Source organism: Perna viridis, chromosome 15, assembly GCF_037379345.1.
Source record: "Perna viridis isolate PV_CMFRI_1.1 ecotype Kerala chromosome 15, ASM3737934v1, whole genome shotgun sequence".
In the NCBI taxonomy this organism is placed as follows: Eukaryota; Metazoa; Mollusca; class Bivalvia; order Mytilida; family Mytilidae; genus Perna; species Perna viridis.
Window position 1 is genome coordinate 8442034 of NC_142459.1, and position 20700 is coordinate 8462733.

The 20700-nt window shown below is 34.6% G+C and overlaps 1 protein-coding gene and 1 long non-coding RNA gene across 2 annotated transcripts; both read left to right on the forward strand.

Annotated features, from left to right (window-relative positions):
- The first annotated feature begins 3510 nt into the window (after positions 1–3510).
- LOC148596809 (signal peptidase complex catalytic subunit SEC11A) lies at positions 3511–13762 on the forward strand. The gene is made up of 6 exons (XM_088563594.1): positions 3511–3633; positions 4828–4937; positions 5807–5956; positions 8106–8225; positions 9687–9744; positions 12316–13762. The coding sequence occupies exons 1-6, from the start codon at positions 3574–3576 to the stop codon at positions 12364–12366; spliced, it is 549 nt and encodes a 182-aa protein (XP_088419720.1). The 5' UTR covers positions 3511–3573; the 3' UTR covers positions 12367–13762.
- Positions 13763–14846: 1084 nt separating this feature from the next.
- LOC148596810 (uncharacterized) lies at positions 14847–17259 on the forward strand. The gene is made up of 2 exons (XR_015919203.1): positions 14847–15598; positions 16770–17259. It is a non-coding gene; the product is annotated as an uncharacterized LOC148596810 (long non-coding RNA).
- The last annotated feature ends 3441 nt before the right edge of the window (positions 17260–20700 follow it).

The following is a 20700-nucleotide window of genomic DNA, read 5'->3' on the forward strand; positions in this document are numbered from 1 at the left end:
GTCATGACAGTCACGGTTTCTTAAGGAGAATTCTTTACTTCTCGATTATTGGTATATAATTCGATTCTTGAACTCAGGATTCTTTAAGATGGATACTACGAAAAGTGATACATGTAACTGCATTGTCACAGACTCGGGAATGGAATCATCCGAGATAAGGAATTTGATGGGCGGTTCAGACTTCAGTTCATGCCTGGTCCCAGATAAAATACATTTGAGCTTTGCAAACACGAGGTCGAATTCGAAATTAAAAAGAAGCGTCCAATTTTCCTGAATTAATATGGCAGAACAGGTCATTGAGAAAACAAGAACAGAAACTCATCTTGTCCTTATATTTTGTTATGAAAATATCGAAGATTTACTCTGAAGAAAAATAGAAGGGTTTATATTTTCTGCAAGAAAAAAACGATGTATCGAATTCCACAGCAGGGTTCTTTAACATGCGAGGAACGTGGCATCTTTCCCATTACGGTGCACCACTATGGTTTGCGGTCAGGTTTTACGTATTATAGACTGCTGCTACAGGCCTATTCTTTTGACACCTGGACCTCCACGGGGCGATTGCTTGTTGTAAATTATTCTTTGTACTGATATGACCTAAGACACAATAGCATTTAAATGCTATACCATCTCCGTCGGTATATTGGAGGGCTGGCGCTGTAAAACCTAGATTTATTCGCAATTTCGTTTGAAATGCCTGTACCAAGTCAGGACCATTGCGGCACCAGCTACTCCGCAGGTGTAATGTCTATTTTCTAAGATTTATTTTGGACATGACTTGATTATGGATCGGATTAGTGTTCGGTAATTTTGTTGTTACCCATGTCCAAAACATTAATTATCATTTTAGTAAATTCACTCCATGCTTTTGTTTACAGGAAAATCAGGCCACATAAATAGCTAGCCCGTAGTTAAATATTGATAAAATGGAGTTTCCATGAATTATTTCTTGTAACTTAAGCACCCACAATCAGTTAAATGTTGGTGACTGTTTTGAATACTGTAATTATTATAGAAGAAAATACAAGATAAGCGAATTCGTTGACTCAGGTACATTTAAATACTATTTTTCCAGTATTTCAACTCGATACTTCTATGTAAAGCCCGAGAGCTCTGCTTGAAGGCTGATGTAGGCAGAGGATTGGTGCAAGGAGCGATATGGAACAATGCAATGTCAATCTTCTTATCGCATATTTGAATAAGTAAAAAAACCCAAGATGACTACTTCGAGTCATGTTCGACTGGATGAAATTTCTTCATTATTTGATTTAAAATAAGAACTATGCTACATGTAGAGAGCATAAAAGTATATATTACTACATTATAAAAATATTGATTTAAAACTACATTTGTATTTTACTAGTGTATTCTAATGATAATTTTATCCTTGGTAAATAGACAGAAATTTAAAAAATATTCATTTCGTACTTCATTTTCAATGAAAATGTTCATTTTTTTCCCTAAGTTCCATTTGACCCACTCTTTTTTCATTGTGCAGTTTTTATCGTTAATGAGAAGAAATTTTAGTTGCGAAAAAACTGTATGAATACGGTTTTCGAATTCTGCGATGTGGATTGTTACGATGTATCCACCTGCGCCATGAAAACTGATTTCTTCAACGTGTCATAGTTTTCCTTTCCTCTTTCGTCTACCCAGGACTTGACTATTTTGAGCAACTCGGCGAGTGTTTCTACAAAAGCAGAGGACGCTTACCCTACCGGTGCACCTGGTTCATCCTTCCAGTTTTTAGTAGAGTTCGAGTTGCACACTTGCTTTTGTTACTTTGTATGTATGATTTTAGTTACTTTATGTTCTTTGTTGTGTATGTCTGTTTTCCATGTCTGGTCTTTGTCCCTGGATTACATTCTTTTGGTTACCGCTATAACCTTGGTTCCTTGATTACTCCTCCAAAATTGCTATGTTATTCAAGGAATCTCTAAACCGCTTGCCCAAGCTTTTAACTGTTTTTTCCATGATTGTTAGGATTGTCTCCCCTATGATTCGGATCTTTCTGTCCTGCACCTTTCCTTTCTTTAATATCAGACTCCTTGACTTTGCTGTCTATAAGCTCTCCAAGGTCTTGTAACATCCACTTGCCATCCAGAACTGACTTAGCTGTTATCGTCATATGTCATCTATAAACGCTCTTGTTGGTGTTTGAATGGCTACATGATGACATTACAGGTCCTCTACTAATCTACTCAGCTGATTTTACAAGCAGGTTCATTGCTTCTGAGAAAGTACTACGGATATAGTGCATCAAGTTGCAATGCCTACCTCTAACCTTTGCCATGTTGTTGCGTAGTCTGCAACCGTGGACCCCATTAAAAGTTGCTAAAATAGTGTTGCATCATTTCTCTGACTCTTTCTGGTACATGATATTTCTCTAAGGTCAGGTCTACTAGTTTGTGTCGAATACATGTACTTCCATAAGTGTTTGCCATGTCTAGCCACAGCACAGTCAGATTGCCTTCGTTCTCTTTGGTTTCTTTGATCTTCGTTAAAACGCGTGTGTTCTTAGCATCCTGGTACTCCTGGTACTCCTCCTTTCTGAACTGAGGTGTCAATATAGTTGTTCTTGGGCAAATGTGTTGTGACACGCTTCACCAAGATCGCTAGGCAAACCTTTCCCTAAACATTAAGCAGGGATATAGTTCTGAACTATTTCAGCTCTTTGGAATAAAATATCCGTCAGATTTTAGCCATTCTTCTGGTAACTGTTTTTTTTTCTCTTCAAACAATTTCAATGAGTCTCTATATAGTTCTTTTGCAATGTTTGGACAGTTCTTATATGCTCTATATGTAATGCAATTTGGGGCTGGTGCTGGAACTGCTCTCGCCTTCTTTAAAAGACGTTACTCATGCTGCTTCAGTTCTATCATCAAATTCTGTTGATGGCTTTTCTGGGCTTCTTAATCAGTGTTGGTCTCCAAGATTGTTATCTCTATCTGGGTCAATATTGGTTTCTCTCAAATATTGCTCAGTGTTCTCATCCTTTCACTTTTAACATCTGTAAGTTCTTTTAATGCCTTCTGTTCTTACATTTCTGCTTTCTTGTAGCACTTAGTTAAGTTGCGTCGTTCTTTCCCTATTTGGGCAATCTCTTTTACAAATTACATTTTTTACTGAAATCAAAGTTCAAAGAAGTGTTTTTATTCAAAGTTTAATCCTGAACATCATATAAAGGAAAAGATATGCGATATGACAAGGAAAAATATTAGTACAATAATAAACACATCATAAGTAGCAACATGTGATATGGAGATCTGATTGTGAGCCTCCCCTTTTTTTACAAGATGAAAATTGCCGGTCCCTTATTTCCTTTCGTATTTTTTTTCAACTTTTACAAGGTTTTTTATTCGTTAGTTTTGTCTGGCACCTGTGTTTTTTTTCTGTTGATCTAATTTAAGAGTTAGATCTATGCATTTCGTCCTTGTAATAAGAGTCGATTATGAAAAGAGCCGAATTGACGATACTTCTCTGGTCTCACCGGAAGTAAACACGCACAACGAGAGTTCAACTCATCATTGAAAGACCGGCAAGGAAATATTGTTTCGAACTAAAAACTTCAATATGTTTGGTCTAATGGAAGCAGATTTTCTGGACGATGTGCGGCGGATGAATAAAAGACAGGTTAACACGAATTATTTGTCCATAGCTTTCCATATGTTGCAAAATGTCTTAACGATGCACGAACATCTGGAATGCTGAGGCTCAGAAACTCCTAACATATGTGAATGTCTTAATGACACTCGAGTACAGGGTAGTTGTCTGATGTAAGGGTTTCATTAACTTTTTGCAATGCCGGTACCCTTCGTTTTGTAGGAGGTACTTTTTATCATTTTCTTTTATAATAATGTATGAAATTTTAAAATTAGGAGGTCGCCTAAAACTTTAGAGGGATAAAAGTACCTGGTACTGCCTCTTAATGAAAGGCCTGCTGATGATTTCAAACTTGTCTTAACTGTTCATATATAATGAGGAAAGCATTTGCTTTAAGTGCAAGGGGAATATATAATAGGTCCCCTTTTAGAGAAAATTGACTTCATGTCATTTACCACTTTTGCAAAATTGATTTACATGTTTAGTCAAAATCAAATTCACCTCATCCTGTTTACAGTTTTTTAACATGAATTTTTTTTTTATTGAACCCAGTAATCATTTTGGACAGAGCCATGTGTTAACATTCCTCATTATAGGCATTGGAAATTAATCAATTGATATTTAAAAAAACAACCCACTAAAATCTGTAGTTGCAATGTGTAACTTTAAATGATAAATTTTCCATTATTTTCTCTTGAACTTTGACACATTGTTGATAAAACTGGAGAGTGGCTATGGGTGTAAAGTACAGTGTAAGTTAATGATTCTGCTATGTCTCCATCAAATTCATATCATGATTCTTGTCTGCTGATCAAATTGGAATCACAATTTTTATGGATAGAACACATTAGTGTTATTTTTATTCAGTTTCAAAAAAGTTACAAAATTGACACATTCAATGTCATGTCTATGGCCCATTGGGTAGTGTCTAACTTTCAATCCTTACAGGTTTCAGTAAATCTGTGGTGCTTTCATTGTATATTAAACAATTTCATAGTGAAAAACAAAATTTCCATCTGTCATACCCTGTTTTTTTTTACTTTTTGTTAAGATAGTTAGAAGAATTATATCAAATCACAAAATTGGTTCTGATATCCATTTTCAGATCTTACCTGAAAAGATTACAAATGTATGAGGCACTAATGAGTCGTTACCCCCTACTGTGGATCCATAAAGTCAGGATTCAAAATTGATCAATGGAACCATATACGTTTCTATTTTCAGTTGTACTATCAAGTGTTAAACTTTGGTATGATTGTTTCCTCAGCGCTGATGATATGGAAAGGTCTGATGGTCGTTACAGGAAGTGAAAGTCCTATTGTTGTTGTTCTCAGGTGAGTTGTTTAATCAGGTGTAAATTTAGCCAATGTACAAAAAAATATGTGAAACTTGAATAAACATCTGGGATGATAACGTTTTCAGCAAATTTCCAAACCTGTTGCATGTGTTCCTGTAAGTATTTAAAAGTAAACATTGTGAACAGCATGACTATTGAGTACTATTTGGCGGGTGTAGAATTTGGTGATTTTGAGGCAAATGCATTGTGTAGTTGTACGAAATATTTTGGGTTTCTAATTTGGCAGATGCTTAATGATGCATTAAGTACTTAAGCCAAGAATATACATTTTACAGAATTTTGTATGTGTTTTTAGACCGACTGCTAATATATGTATATGCCAAAACTAACACACCTACAAAAATTTCCTGTTATAGGGTAGGTTGTGAAAAGTTATATTTGCAAGTTTGGCAATCTGTGTTTTCTAGTGGCATTTTTTTCTTGTTGTACATGTAGCATGTATTCACTAAAATAACATGGCATCTTGTAACTAGATTTGCCTAGCAGTCATAACACAATGGATACAAAAAAAATCTGCTGTAAACCTGTTTTTTTTTCATGCAATCGAAATAGAAGACAGATTTCTCCACAATTACAACACAGCTCTTTAAGCTTTTCTTCAAAATTATACTCCTTGGCAAATCAGATGCAGAAATAGTCTTTTTGTCATATTAGAATGAAAATAATGCATAATAAGTATGGTATAGTAATCAATAACGCACAGGTTGGCCTTTATATTCGTATTTTATACCACAAGTATGTCATCATTAAAAAGTCTAATATAAAGACACAGCTCATTTCATTCTGTATATGAGAACAACACAATACCCTCATGAATTATTTCTTAAATATTTTGATATCTTACAGTGGTAGTATGGAACCAGCTTTTCACAGAGGAGATTTGTTATTCCTGACAAATTACAGAGAAGAACCTATCCGTGTTGGAGAAATTGTTGTATTTAAAGTTGAAGGCAGAGATATTCCTATTGTACACAGAGTCCTCAAGGTTCATGAAAAGTAAGAATGCTGATCAATATTATAGCTAAAGGCTCACTATTTTTTAGGCTATCTGATGCCCTTAATATTAGGCAAACTTTCTGGAAATGTTCCAATTTCTAGATTTTTTTGGGGGGGGGGTTGGTTCTGTCTTTTTCTTATATATTACTCCGTAACTATTATACCACTGATAATTTGTGGTATAAATAACTAATGAAAAAGCTATGCCCAAACAAAGTCGTGAAGAAAATAGTGACCCGTTATATTGATATTAATCCACCATTTTATTCTGTCCATAAAATCAGCCTTTAGTAACAACAAATGAACCTTACTATTTTTTACATTAAATTACTTTTTTTGGGGGTGCACCTTATTATTTTCGTCAGAAATGGGGTAGGCAAGTCAGATATTATAATGTCTCCCCTTCTTTAATAGGGAGAGGTATTACATGTAATTGTCCTGTCTGCTCATCTGTCCATTAAACTGTTAGTCCTCTGAAACTGGTATAAATGTAGCTGTAAGGAAACTTAATACTGAAGTGCATATTATTGAGAAATTTGGATTTCATCTTAATTTTATTGAATTTGTACCCTTTAAGCTTAGTTTCTGGAGATGAGGGGGAGATTTTTTTGCAGGCAAAAGCAAACTTTAATTTCCTAATTTCTTTGGAGTAATGATGTTGAAATTAGATAATGCGAGTTGATATTTTGCAGTATTTAACTTTCTCCATGACTCTTCTGAAATCTTTTTGCCACTAGATATTCGGAAAATGTCATGACCGAAATTCTATCAGTCAAGTCTATCTATGATGTCACCAATGGTGTCAATAGAAATGTCACCAGTGGTGTCAATAGGGATGTCACCAATGGTATCAATAGAACAATGTAAGAAATGTCAAACTGTCGCTTTCAACCAATTGGGTTTAAAGCAAACAACACACAACAACGGGTCGTAACAGCAAATTTGTCATATTGCTAGTTCACATCACATTATCCATGATGTAATATCACAAATATCTAGCTGTTCAGTAAGTAGAAAAAATGACCAAATCATAGAGAATAATAGGATAATTAATTGGAAATTGTGAATAACAAAAGTATTATCATGCGTGCTGGAGAACGCCTAGATTTAACAAGTGTGAGTTAAATCCTCAAGTGTTCTGGGCACGTGTGATAATATTTTGGTTATTATCCTATTTATTACAGGTATATAGATTTTCTTTATAATTTATCGATATTTACAGTATGAATTTTAAATTCTGTGATTGGCGGATCGATATCAAAGTTGTGATGTTTTGGCGGGAGAAAACGTGAGAGTGAAATTACCGAATTTATTTCACAGTGTGATCGAACTATTGAAAATTATTACACTTGTAACATTCGAAAAGACACTGCTATCTATATAATAAATTCTTTTAAAAGGTGGTTGGTTTGCATTATTGTGAAAATTACATGTATTTGACCTCAAGTGACCTTGACAATTGATATTCCTTTATATTATATATATTTTCTTCTTCATTATATTATATACTTTTTCTTTACAGCATAATCTTTTAATTTTTAATCTGTGGATTGATATATTTGTTATGTGACGTTCTGGATGTAGAACCTCTGAGTGAAATTACCCAATGTATTTCACATGTGAATTATTAAAAATTATTACACAGAAAACATTTGATAAATCACTGCTATATATATATATAATTATATGGTATATTCACCCTTTTCTCCACATGTTGCCCGTTACAGTAGAAATGTTTTAGGGATTTTTTTAAATTTTAGGTCAAATGATTATGTTACTGTTTTTGAAAAAGAAGATCATTTTGTTGATCAAAGTTTTCAAGTTGTTTTGGTGTTGTGACTTGATTTTAATACTAAATAAGGGGGTATTGTGTGCTTTCAGGGTTTGACAGTGACACTAACTGCATTTGTTTGGTGGTCAACAGGACTACTTCAGAGGTAAAACAGGTAGTCCCCAAACATAAATGATGGTTCTCTTCTTAGATCTTACGAAAAATAAGGCAAAATTTTGATATCCATAGGACTACCATGAAAAATATTCAGGTAGTCCTCTCCACAATTAGGATGGTACTGGACAACTGTTAGTGTCGATCCCTGGCTTCAACACAGCTCTTAAATCACTATGTTCAAGTACTTTATATTCTTTTTAGAGAAGACGGTACAGTTAAATTTTTAACAAAGGGGGATAACAACTCTGTTGATGATAGAGGGTTATATGCCCCTGGACAGCTGTGGTTGGAGAAAAAAGATGTAGTCGGAAGAGCTAGAGGGTAGGTGTTCAAAAAATTCAACATGAGTTATGTTTACACTTTTAATTTAACCTAATGGTACACAATCAGTAAAAATTTTTTTTTAACACAGGTTTGTTTGGTAATTTGAAAACTAGACAGATTTTTCAGTTCATGACAAAAAAAAGTAAAAATAATAATTTTGGCATGTTTCAGGAGTTTCAAGTTCACATTCAAGAGTGGAAGGTTTTTGAGTTTTTCAAGTTCCATATCAATGGTCCAGTTTAGGAAAACCCAAAATTATCAACAAGGTTTTTAGGAAATGGGTTGAAGGTCTAGGACTTAGGCAAGGTCTTAGGTAAAAAATTGAAGATTCCACATGTTGAATCCACACTTATTTGAAACCCTGATATTTCCATGTATGCATATATTAATTAGTTGAAAATAAATCATTTTGTTGATAACAGATATTAGAATATACATAAAATGCTGCATAAAAAATGATTAATTCTGAATTTGCTAAAAGAATTATTGTCTTTCTGCTTTGCTTTTTGATGAGAATTCTTTTTTAAAGAATATGTACTCTTACTGTATCACTGTATGCTGCTGCTATAGTCACAAAAATAAACTAGTCACTTTCTGAAAGTTTTTGTTAAATAAAGCAAGACTTTTTATAAGACTGCACAAAATTTGTGGTCATAGAATGGCATGGACCCCGACTGGTCAGGGTTTGATTTCTGGGGTTGTCTTAAACTGCCCTGTGGAAAGCATTTTATTGTGATATCAAAAAAAAGGAAGGAGATATTTTTCTCATGAATGATAATTGAGGCCATTCAGAGTTTATTTTGTGGTTCTCTGGCCACTTTCTAAGAAAACCAATCAGGCAGTTTTTTTTACTTTTTGACTATTCCCAAAAGTGATAAGGGGGATTCTCACATGGTTCATAGCCAGAAAAAATTTGAGGGCGGTGTTTTTTTTTTTTATTTTTTTTTTTTTGGTGATTATTTTATTGTTACAGTGAGCAATTTAAATGGGTAATGAAACACCTTCAACGGTGAAGATGGAATGACAGAGTACAAAGATTATTTCTCCCACCACTCAACAAGTTGGTGATATATTAGTATGTCTGTCCATCATTCACAATTATTTCCGCTCCCAGTGGTTGGATTGATTTCAAATTTGGTGTTTAACTTTTTATAGATGGGGCACATACTGTTAGGTATTTGGGTGCTGTCCAATATCAACTTCCTGTAAAAATGGAGGTATTCTTAGCATGACAGACATGTGCAACTCCATATTTTTCGTTGGCCTAACTTCTAAATTCTTGGTATCAGATATGATTGTCTTCCGTTTTTTAGCAGATTTCCGCTTTTTCAAATCCAGATTTTACCGTTACGATTCTTATTTTACTGTACATTTACTTCAGATATTGCCCATTTCCTCTTTGTTGACCTTGTTAAAACATCTGTGTGGTATTTCACTCTAATTTCTTTTTGTTTACAGATTTGTGCCATATGTGGGAATTGTTACTATTTTGATGAATGATTATCCTAAATTCAAGGTAAGAAAAGTAAGAGTTCATGAAGTGTTATTTCTGTCGGTTGTGACTGACAAAATTTCAGCATTATTTGTTCAGAGCTGGCTTAGATAGGAGTAGGAAACTTTGCGCTCCGCCACAGAAGGCTAAATTGCACGACCCTACCCATCCCCCTTTATCTAGTGACAATCAAACTTTGTCGACCCTATTATCCTTGTGTTCCAACCCTTTTTTCATTTCATCATCATTTCATGAATTTTGCAGTAGAGATGTTTGATCAGTTTCTATTGTATTTTAGTGTCATTTACAGAGTTATCTCCCTTAATTTTGAATTATACTATTATTTTGTTCGGATAATTTTTTACTTGAAAGAGTAATCAAGGAAACCAAGATTCTAGTGGAAATCTAAAGAATGTAGTCCAGGGACTAAGACCAGACATGGAAAACAGACAGACACAACAAAGAACATAAAAGAGCCAAAATGTTGCAAGCAAAGTAACTAAAGTAAATGAGCAACTCGGACTCCCAAAAAAATGGGAGCATGGACCAGGTGTACTGTTAGGGAAAGCATCCTCTGCTTTTCTAGAAACCCCCGCCGAGTTGGTCATAAAAAATTCTATCCAAGGAAGACGAAAGAGGAAAGGAAAACTATAACACGTTGAACAAATCAGTTTACATGGCGCAGATGGATACACCGTAACAGTACACAAGATCATGATGACGACATTAAAACTTCTGTAGTGATGACCTCAGTCATGCAGCAACATAACCCTGTTCCAGAAGTCTTATTATAAAAAGTCTAGCGTGATAAAATGAAAAATGAAAAAATACCAAGGGAAATCAGTCTTGGTGAACTCTGTTAATGTTGACTAATGACTGCATCCTTGTCATAAATCTGGCTGGTTTTAACCCCTTGTATTTGCGGAGTTATAAAAATAGATAGATGTTCCTTAATGATCATACATGTACATTTTTATTGATTCAAGACAAAATCCTTTACTTGTATGCAGGTCTTTCTGTACAAAGAGAAATAACTCTGTTTTGACAAGTACATTATAATTACACCTCAGCTAGAAACTTCTGCAGTATATTTAAAAACTACATACAATTCATCATATTATAAATAAATACATAAGTGACTCAGACACAGTAAACTTGTCTTGGATTTTTTTTAAAATACATGCTAGCTTTATAGTGTGTCAAGGCAATTAAGTAGCACTCCAGCTAAAAATCATGCAAAGTGTGATACATGGTTGGAAAGCCTACATAATTTATTTTTGATATTTTATTTACAATGTGACAGTAAAAAGAAAGTAACATGTGGCTGTTCATATAACCCTTGTTCATATGAGATAAAAATCATAAAGAATGCCCTGTAGAATTCAAAATTAAGAGAGGTAACTCTGTAAATGACACTAAAATACAATAGAAACTGTTGGATTTTCAAGGTGGATTATCTCCTAAGAGCAGGATGATTACAAATCTCATAATATAGGCCCATAAAACAAATTAATTACAGAAATAAAAAAATGTAGCCTTTTTGGGGTGTATCACATTTTTTTAAGATTTTGCATGATTCTTACAAAGACTACTACTTTAAATCTAAGCTTCCACTGTTAAGTTAGGAGTCAATAAGATTGTTTTTTTGTGGTACTTATTTTCATGTATTATTTCAAGTGAACTTATTAGCAGTTGACAATTTTTAACATGTTTTAGTTTTATAGTGTTATAAATCAATTTTGTAGACACATTTGTACTATATTTCACTTTCCTGACCATCAGCAAAATAGCAAAAATTAGAACTTTGCAAAAGTATATACTTTTGTATCGTAATGTTTTATTATAAGTACATTATAATACAATTCATGTTGTGATAAGGTTCCATCTAATAAATGTCGTCTTGAGTGCAGGAGGTCAAGTCACACCAAAGACTTTAAAATTGTATTGAATAGCTGCCATAGGATGTTAAACCATAATCAATCTATCAATTGACCTCACAATCTAATTACTATTCTTCTCAACCTTGCAATCTAATAATCCTCTCTTTGTTGGCCCCGTGCAGGTCCGGGTGTCAAAAGAATAGGCCTGCAGCAGCGCGAAGCTTGTTGTAAAAGGCGACTAAATAGTGCTCAGATACCTAGCCGGGGGCTAGGACACTCTGCCAACAGAGCAACTGGGATGTGTGCCCCAGGTGGTAGAATGGGGTACCCCTGGCGTGTTACATGCTGGGGTTGTCAGGCTATAATATGAAAAACCTGACCGCAAACCATAGTGATGCAGCGTGTTGGGAAAGATGCCATGTTCCTTGCATGTTAAAGAACCCTGCTGTGGTATTTGATAGGAGTAGAAACCTTTTATCTTGTGGCGATCAAAATTTTGTTGACCCTTTTATCCTAGTGTCCCTTCCCTTTTTTAATTTCATCATCATCATTTCATGTTCATTTTATCATCCATTTCATGTTCATCGTCTGAATATAGCTGAAATATTGCTGCTCGGGCGTTAAACCCCAACAATCAATCAATCAATTTCAGTATGCCATAATCATCTATCAACCAACCTTGCAATCTAATAATTTCTCTCTTTTTCAATTTCAGTATGCGATATTAGCCTGTTTGGGATTGTTTGTTTTATTACATAGGGAATAGATCTGTGACAAGGACTCGGTATGGATGTTGATGGAGGCGTGTATGGATATGTTCGATCATCAGAAATAGTGCTGTGTTTGTTCGGACTACGACTGTGTCTTTATCATATTAACAACAGAATTTTTTTCATTAAAGTTTAAAATGTTTAATCATGTCTTAATAGTTAGAAGTAACATTTTTTTGTATTTCTGGTAATCATAAGTACAGGCTTACCCAAGAATCATGTAGATAATAGAAGATTGCAAGTTTAATTTTTTTTTTTTGGTCAACCTTCTAAATAATGATAAACCTTTTAGAAAGTCACAACTGTGATAAAAAAAAATAATAATACACACATCTAGATGCATGTTGTGTTGGGGTGTAATGGAATTATTTTTTTTAAAAATCGGTTAAAATTTACTTGAAAGTGAGGGCCTAATTATTTTTTTTGTCAAATTACAATTTTTTTACTGGCCAACTTGATAAACATGTATAGTAAGCAAAAAGAGTTAGCTGTGGCAAAAATAAGGACTTTTCAGACTCTGCATGACTCTAAGGCAAACCTATACTCAATGAATTGGTGATAAATAACCCATTGTATAGTTACTAGTATCCATGATAATATTTTGCAAAACTTCATTATTCTTTTTCTTGACACCACATCCATTTACATGTAACATTTTAATGTTTGCATAATTTCTTTATAAAAGAAACTGATCATGGTTAGTATTACAAAACTCAGCAATCAGCTTTTAGTTTAACAAAAGGTTTAAGATTGGTTTGTGCTCATTGAAATATGGTCAGTACATGTTTTGAGTAAAGTTGGTGTAAATGAATATCTTTCTAGGTATTAATATTTAAGAAAAGAAAAAAGGTATCAGTGGTAGATCCGATGGGAGGGTTCCGGGGGGGTGACTTCCCCCCTTTTTGTTGGAAATTTTTTTTTTTCACACTGAATTCTGGCAAAATTGAGCAAATAATAGCTTAGAACCCCCACATCAAAATCACTGGATTGACCCCTGAATATCAGCATTTTTTTGTCTCTTGTCTATGAAATTGCAGCAGAATTTGGAATTAGCCATTTTTGAAATATTGACAAACATTGTGAAGTAATTTGGTTTGGTAGTCCATGAGGTCTACCAGATTTATATACATGTACCAATCAAAAAGGAGGTGTGACGAATAAAAGTTTGTGACTACCTTCAAATGTTTAAATTTACTTTAATGTACAGTCTACATTTACTAAATTGGTAAATTTTAATTTAATTTTTTTTTTCAAGGAATCAATTCACAGGCCTAAGTCATTGACATTGGAACTTCTGTCAAAAGTTATGCAATAGTTTTATATGAATTTTCATGTTGAAAGTGTCTTGTGTTTGTATTAGTGAAGGATGTGCAATAAAACCGGAAAAACTTACCTGTGTTGGATTATTTAATTCTTAATAGTTTATTACCATAAGGCTAACTAAAATGAATTGTTACTTCTCAGACTCTCCATATCACTTTAAGGCCTCATTACCCATTTTTAAACCCCACTACACAAAGTGGCAAGATATCACGTCATACCATCGAAAAGGTTGTGTGTCCATATGTCTGTATGTTCCCTGAGGATTCCCTGATGATAACTTTTTAAGATATTAAAGGATCTTCTTCAAATTGTATAGTTATTGAGTATCATAAAAAAAAGATCAAGTTTGAATTCCTGTTTGATTGTTTTTTTTTACAAGTACTTGTCTTGTTTATGTGTATAAACTGGATGTTCAAGTTTACTTAAATGATTTCAAAGTCTATAGTTAAACAGTTACCAGTGTCACACATTTACATAAACAGAAAATTCTATGATTAGCCATTCTTATAGGAGCAAAATTACTCAATCTGTTTGGAGATAGAAACATGTCTTTTTAAGTAGCAGTCTTAATAAAAATCAGACAGGAAGTAATCTATGCACGTCAAAAACCCACAGAACTCAGTTCAATTTCTTATTCATAAACCGTTACTGATCACATAACCGGTCTTAATTTCTCATTTGGGGGTTGTGCTTTTGAGATAAAATATATTTAGATTGTACATGAAATTAGCACTATTCAAGAGTTATTGTTCTTGATTTGGTTGATTTTAGTGGGAAGTTAAAGTGTAATTTTCTCAAAAGTACAGATCTAAACACAGAATTTACTATTGTCACATATAGATATAGCGTATGTAGACCAAAAAAGCATCGTTTGGTCCAATGGGTTTTTCTACACCACGAATCACTTTACCATGGGCATTGTCTGAATTTTATGTGGACTGGTACATAAACGGTTATTCGGTAGGGTAGGAGCATACTTTGCATTTTGCAAAAAAAAACTGTAAGTGTTGGTGCATTTTTCTTGATACCATTAGCAAGCTGAGGTATTTGGCTACGTTAGTAACCTACATGTATCTAGAAGGGTCTGAAAAATTCCCAACGAAGTTAGAACTGTCAAATTTGCGAAGCAAATTTTTATCGTTCCCTCCGCTGGATTCGAACTCGTACCGCTGTGACATCTATGGCAACACCGCCTGCACGAAGTCCAGCGCCCTAGACCACTCGGCGAGCTAGGCTAGGAACAGAACTAATTTGTTATCGAAGTCGCAGTTTGAAAATATTGCCTCATACGATCAACTCGATTGGTGTTTCAACCAAAGGAGATGAAAGCTAATCCTACCGGTGCACATGGTCTATACTCCCAGTTTTTATGCAGTGAATTTAAGTCCGGGGTATTCATTTATTCTTCAGTTTCCGTGTGCATTCTTGGAGTTAAATCTGGTCAATTATGGTGCTATGCCTGTTTTTTTTGTTTTTGTTTTTTTTTTTGTCTAGTCTTTGTCCCTGATTCATGAATATTCTGTTCCTCTTTATAACCATGGCCGTCCTTGTACTTTTAAAATTGCATTGGGTTTGTTCAATTTCGGTTTTAGTGTCAATATCTTAACTATTTTATCTATTGTTCTACTTACACTCCACTCTCAGACAACTACAAGGAAGTGCCGATCGAGAGTGCTCTTTTATTTCAAGATAAGAAATCGCTGTTGAGTTGGCCAAGAAACAATATGGAAGTATTCTTTTTCTTATTAATTTCTGCCTTATTCATTGGAACACTCTGCTACGATTCCGACAGCAACGTCAGCCGTGCGGAGTTCAACGCCCTTCTTTCTGAGCTGAGAGATTTGCAGGGAGAATTTATTAGTCTGAAGTCAGAATGCAAGAACCAGGGATCTTTGCAAGCCAGAGGTTTGATCTTCTCTTGTTTATATTTATTTGCTTTCAATTTTTTTTATTAAATGGGTAATGCTTTTGTGAAAGGAGAACACGGTTAACTTTACAAAATTTACGACCTACAATGTATATGTAGGACCGAACTCAAGTTCCCTATCACAGGGAGGGGTGAATAAATTTATAACGGGGAGGGGATTCCATATTACCATTTACAAATTTCAAATAATTTTGCAATAAATTAACCCAAAAATAAACAAAAAGGGGTGTCGGAAAAAAAGTATAGGGCAGCTATTGGGTTGCGGTAATCGGAAATCATCTGCGCCCATATCCTTCACAATCAAAATATTTTTTAATATTTTTTTTGGGTAATATTTAGAACATAAATTCAGCATTGATATTCACACAAAAGCATATGAAAGATGTTATTAACCTAAATATTACTAATTTCATTTACACATTGCAAATAATGTTATTTGGGGTTTACACCTAAAACATAAACTTCAGTGATTTTACGAAAACCAGATCATGCAGATCGCAAGACAGCATTTACTGGGAAATTCAATGACTGTAACATTCATTTGATTGCATAATTAAGACCCGTTTTAAGTGTTAAGTACCATTCTGTGTAAGAATCAGGCAATGAGTGACACATCATTGTTCTCAATTTAGCCTTTTTTGCCTCAAACATATTCAAGTACATCTAGAAAACAACTGAACCTGAAGCATTCGTGACGAAGATATTTTCTGGCTACTTATATAAGGAAAAAATTCGAGAAAATTTTCCTGCAATTTTTTCTTAGTGCATTTCAACTAAATTCGACCTATCAATATCTTAAAAAGGCAAACTTTTCAAACACTTTGACAGTAATTTCTTGAGATTATGAGGTATAAATACTTGGATAATGCTATAAAATCTCTGTGTATTTTTTTTTTTTATGTTCCACACCTTATACACATTTGGCCTGATTCTTAGACGGAGAAGTACTTAAAATAATAGCGATCAGCCGTACAACTCTAGTACATCTACCATTAGTAACTTCCATCTCCGTACTTGTGCAGAATTGGCGAAGTTCACGATCATTTTTTTTCGCCTTATATGGTGGAAAGGGTGATATAATGAATTTATTTATTGGATGGCTTTATTTGTTTGTGAGTGATTTGTCCTAGTGACACTGTTTACTTTCAGATAAACGTTTGGATTCCGTAGACCCAATAGCATTCAGCGTATATCTATCATCTACACCCGCCGCCTTGCACGTTTACCAGGGACACTATGTCGTCCCCTTTGACGTAGAAATTCTGGATACGTCGAATGGATATTTAACGTCGAACCACATGTACACCATTCCAGAATCTGGAGTTTACGTTTTTACATGGACTGTCGTTGCGAAACATGAAAATTGCGCCTTTCAATTAATTCTCGACTCGTCAGTAATTGGAATCACTTACCCCGATTCAGAACACGACTCCGACAACGACTCCGCTACCGGTGTCGTCGTTACACGGGCTAATAAAGGAAGCAGAGTCTACCTTCGCACCATAAATGCCTGTCATAATCTAAGAAGCGATTACTACGCCAGGACCAGCTTTAGTGGGTGGAGACTTTAAGGCACTTTGTTTTTCATTTTCACTATAATAGGTTCGCTTGGACGAATAAATGTCTAAAGTGATCGAAATGTTGTGCGTATCCTTTTTATCAATTTAGATCGAAGATCAGAATTGATATACAGTTGCGGTCACTTCTAAACCTCTCTTAAATTCTGTCCGAATCTGTCAGGAAAACTGTTCTACGACAGTAAATAGAACAGAAATCCTGAGCGATTCTGACAGGGTCTGACAGAAGCTGTCCTGGGTCAGGACACATTTTGCCCTATTCCCTCACAGAGCCTAAAAGAAACTGTCCTGCATGGGTCGTGACAAGGAAAATACGAAAAGCTGTTCTAAACTGCCATACACCTGGACAGTTCCTGACACTAAATCATTCCATTCTGTGTGACGTAATTTAGAACAGGAAGTCCGCGATTAATAAATGAAACTGTGTGATAATGTCAATTAGCAAATTCGATTAGGAAAAAATCTTGAATTCAAAATTTTCATTTAATTTCAAATTATATAAGTAGAGCTCGTCGTGATCACACAATCACTCGATGTTGTTCGTGTTCCAATTTTCGTCGATCACGGTCCAGTCACTCATCATTCCAAAATTATCATTGTTTACATGTATATTTTTTACGTTCTGTCATATACCTGTGATATAAATTAAATTAAATCATTTAATTATAAAATTAAAGGTCTATGTTTCTGTTCTAAGAGTAAAAGTGGTAACCGATAACTTTCAGATGTTCGGTAATTCTCACGAAGTTCAATATTGACGAAGTATTTTTTGAGTGAAAGCTACTTTTAATAACATAAGGGTCACAAAAAATCATTCTAAAAATATTAAAATTGACAATTTTAGCATTAAATGGGTGACTGATACCTAATTATTTCGGTCAAAATTCTTCAAAATGTCATTTTAGCAACGAATATGAGTATGAACACTTCCAATTTACCTACATTGTCTTATATATAGAAAATGTAGAAATTAAAAATGTTAGTTTCATATTAGTGACTGTGACACCTGTATTTAAGTAAACTTCTAAAAATTCTGCAAAAGTATGAGTGCGAGCAGTTTTATTTTTCATAATGGTCTAAAACTATTGACTAAAATACTATTTTTCAATGTAACTATCATGTGGGTTTCTGTGACACATATATTTCTGTCAAAATTCTTTAAAAATGTCATATTCCAGCATATGTATGAGTGCCCACATTTTTATCTATATGCGGGTCTAAAATTAATGCCCAAAATGCTATTTTTTCAATATAACTATCATATAGTGGATGTGGCACATTAATTTGGGTCAAAATTTTTTTTAAAATATTATATTCTTGCAAAATGTATGAGTGCGGCCACTTTTAATTTTCTTGAGGGTCTAAAATTAATGACTGAAATGCCTAATTTTTCATTAAACCTTTCTTGTGGTGGCTGCGACACATTAATTTGAGTCAAAAGTCTTTAAAAATGTCATATGTTTGCAAAATATATGATTGCGTACACTTTTAATTGGCTTGAGGGTATAAAATTATTGACTAAAGTGCTAAATTTTCAATATAACTATCATCCTGGTGGCTGTGACACATTTATTTGAGTCAAAATTCTTTAAAAATAGCCCCGTGCAGGTCCGGGTGTTAAAAGAATAGGCCTGCAGCAGCGCTTAGCTTGTCGTAAAAGGCGACTAAATTGTGATCAGAACCCTAGCCGGGGGCTAGGGCGCTCTGTCCATAGAACAACTGGGATGTGTGCCCCAGGTGGTGGAATTGGGTACCCCTGGCGTGTTATATACTGGGGTTGTCAGGCTATAAAACGGAAAACCTGACCGCAAACCATAGTGGTGCACCGTGTTGGGAAAGATACCACGTTCCTCGCACGTTAAAGAACCCTACTGTGGTATTCTCCCGGAGTAGGAACCATAGGGCTCCGCCACAGGAGGCTAAATTGCCCGACCCTACCCACCTCTCCCTATTTCCAGTGGCAATCAAAATTTGTCGACCCCATTGTCCTTGTGTCCCATCCCTTTTTCATTTCAGCATCATTTCATGTTCATTTTATCATCAATTTCATGTTCATCGTCTGAATAATGTTGAAATATTGCTGCTCGGACGTTAAACCCCAACAAACAAACAAACAAACTTTAAAAATATCTTTGAAGTCAGGGCGTAGCAGGTACGGGCGTCAGTAATTTTGTTGGTACTGCATGCCATACATAAAAGTCGGGTAAAAAATTGAAAAAACATCCAAGTTTAAACAAAGCAAGGCTTCCTTCTCGTCGTACATATCGGGGTTCGGGTGCTACGCCTTTTTCGGAATCACGTACATGTACTGTAAGTAACTCAGTCATACTCATGATAGACACATTGCTTTGAAGGTCGAGGTGAAATGGACCAAATTCCACAAAAAAATGAACCACGAATAAAATGTTTCGTCAGGCACAGCTTGATACGACCGCAGGGGTCTATCATTGAACAGATAAGCCCATTCAAGCTTGATGCTGCTCTGATTTTTTTGTACTTATTGCGATTAAACGCTTGACAAAGGATAAAATGTGATGAACTGGTTACTTTTTTCTTCCTAATTTACATGCAGTTACTAGTAACAACTTAAGTCTATATTTTGAAAACCAAAAAAAAAAAAAATCCACACTTTTTTATTAGTCATTGTCCGAACATATAAAAACCTCGTTTCTAGTCCTTATTTCTAAACGAATAAAGCTTTCCTGTTGTGGCGCGCGGCATACAGAGCTAAACCACCGTTAGAAATTTACGGAAGTTAAGGTCTAAAAATAGAAGACAGTATTAAAAGGATACTTTATTGGCCTAGTGACAAAAAGTCAAGAATGTCATGTTACTACGTGAATAAAAATAATATGGTACCGACATAAAACGAATGTGTATTTCAGAAGTTAAGTACCATTCCAGCTAAGAATCAGGCAGATCCTATGTAAACAGTGATACTTTGAATTTCTAGTTGATCTTGCATGTCTTCAAGTTATTCATTTGGATCACTTTGAACACAAAAGCACTTGAAAACAGTAAAAGTTGAGTTTTGGATTATACATGTATATTAGTTTTTCATTTTTATTATACTATGTACAATAGTGATAATTTCCCCCCTTTTTCATAGCCAAAATCTTTAAAAGGCAAAAATTGTAACATGAAAAAAAATAATTCATTGTAAAGAACATCTTAACTTTCAAAATCAACAATCTTTTATTTGTGTTTTCGAAATCCGTATGCAGTATGTCCAGAAAATTCAGGACAGTGTAACTCATGATTTTCAATTAGAGTTTCCCTTTGCTTCAATTACCCACAATAAAGAACATAGAATATACTCCCTGAATTCCCCTAGCAAATTTTAGCAATTAAGTGGATTTTTTTTAATCACAAAATTGAATTTTAACTTGAAGTTAGCAAGGACTCCTCTCAAATTTGATCACTGAGAATTGTCTTTGGGATCGCCGCAGTAGTCATACATATATGGTGCCTAGCGTACTCGACACGAGTGTGGGAGGTCGTGA

Coding starts and splice junctions, on each gene's coding strand:
- LOC148596809 (XM_088563594.1), top strand. CDS start 3,574: ATGTTTGGTCTAATGGAAGCAGATTTTCTGGACGATGTGCGGCGGATG. Junction 5,957..8,105: donor GTCCTCAAGGTTCATGAAAA/GTAAGAATGCTG, acceptor TATTCTTTTTAG/AGAAGACGGTACAGTTAAAT. Junction 9,745..12,315: donor ATGATTATCCTAAATTCAAG/GTAAGAAAAGTA, acceptor TTTCAATTTCAG/TATGCGATATTAGCCTGTTT.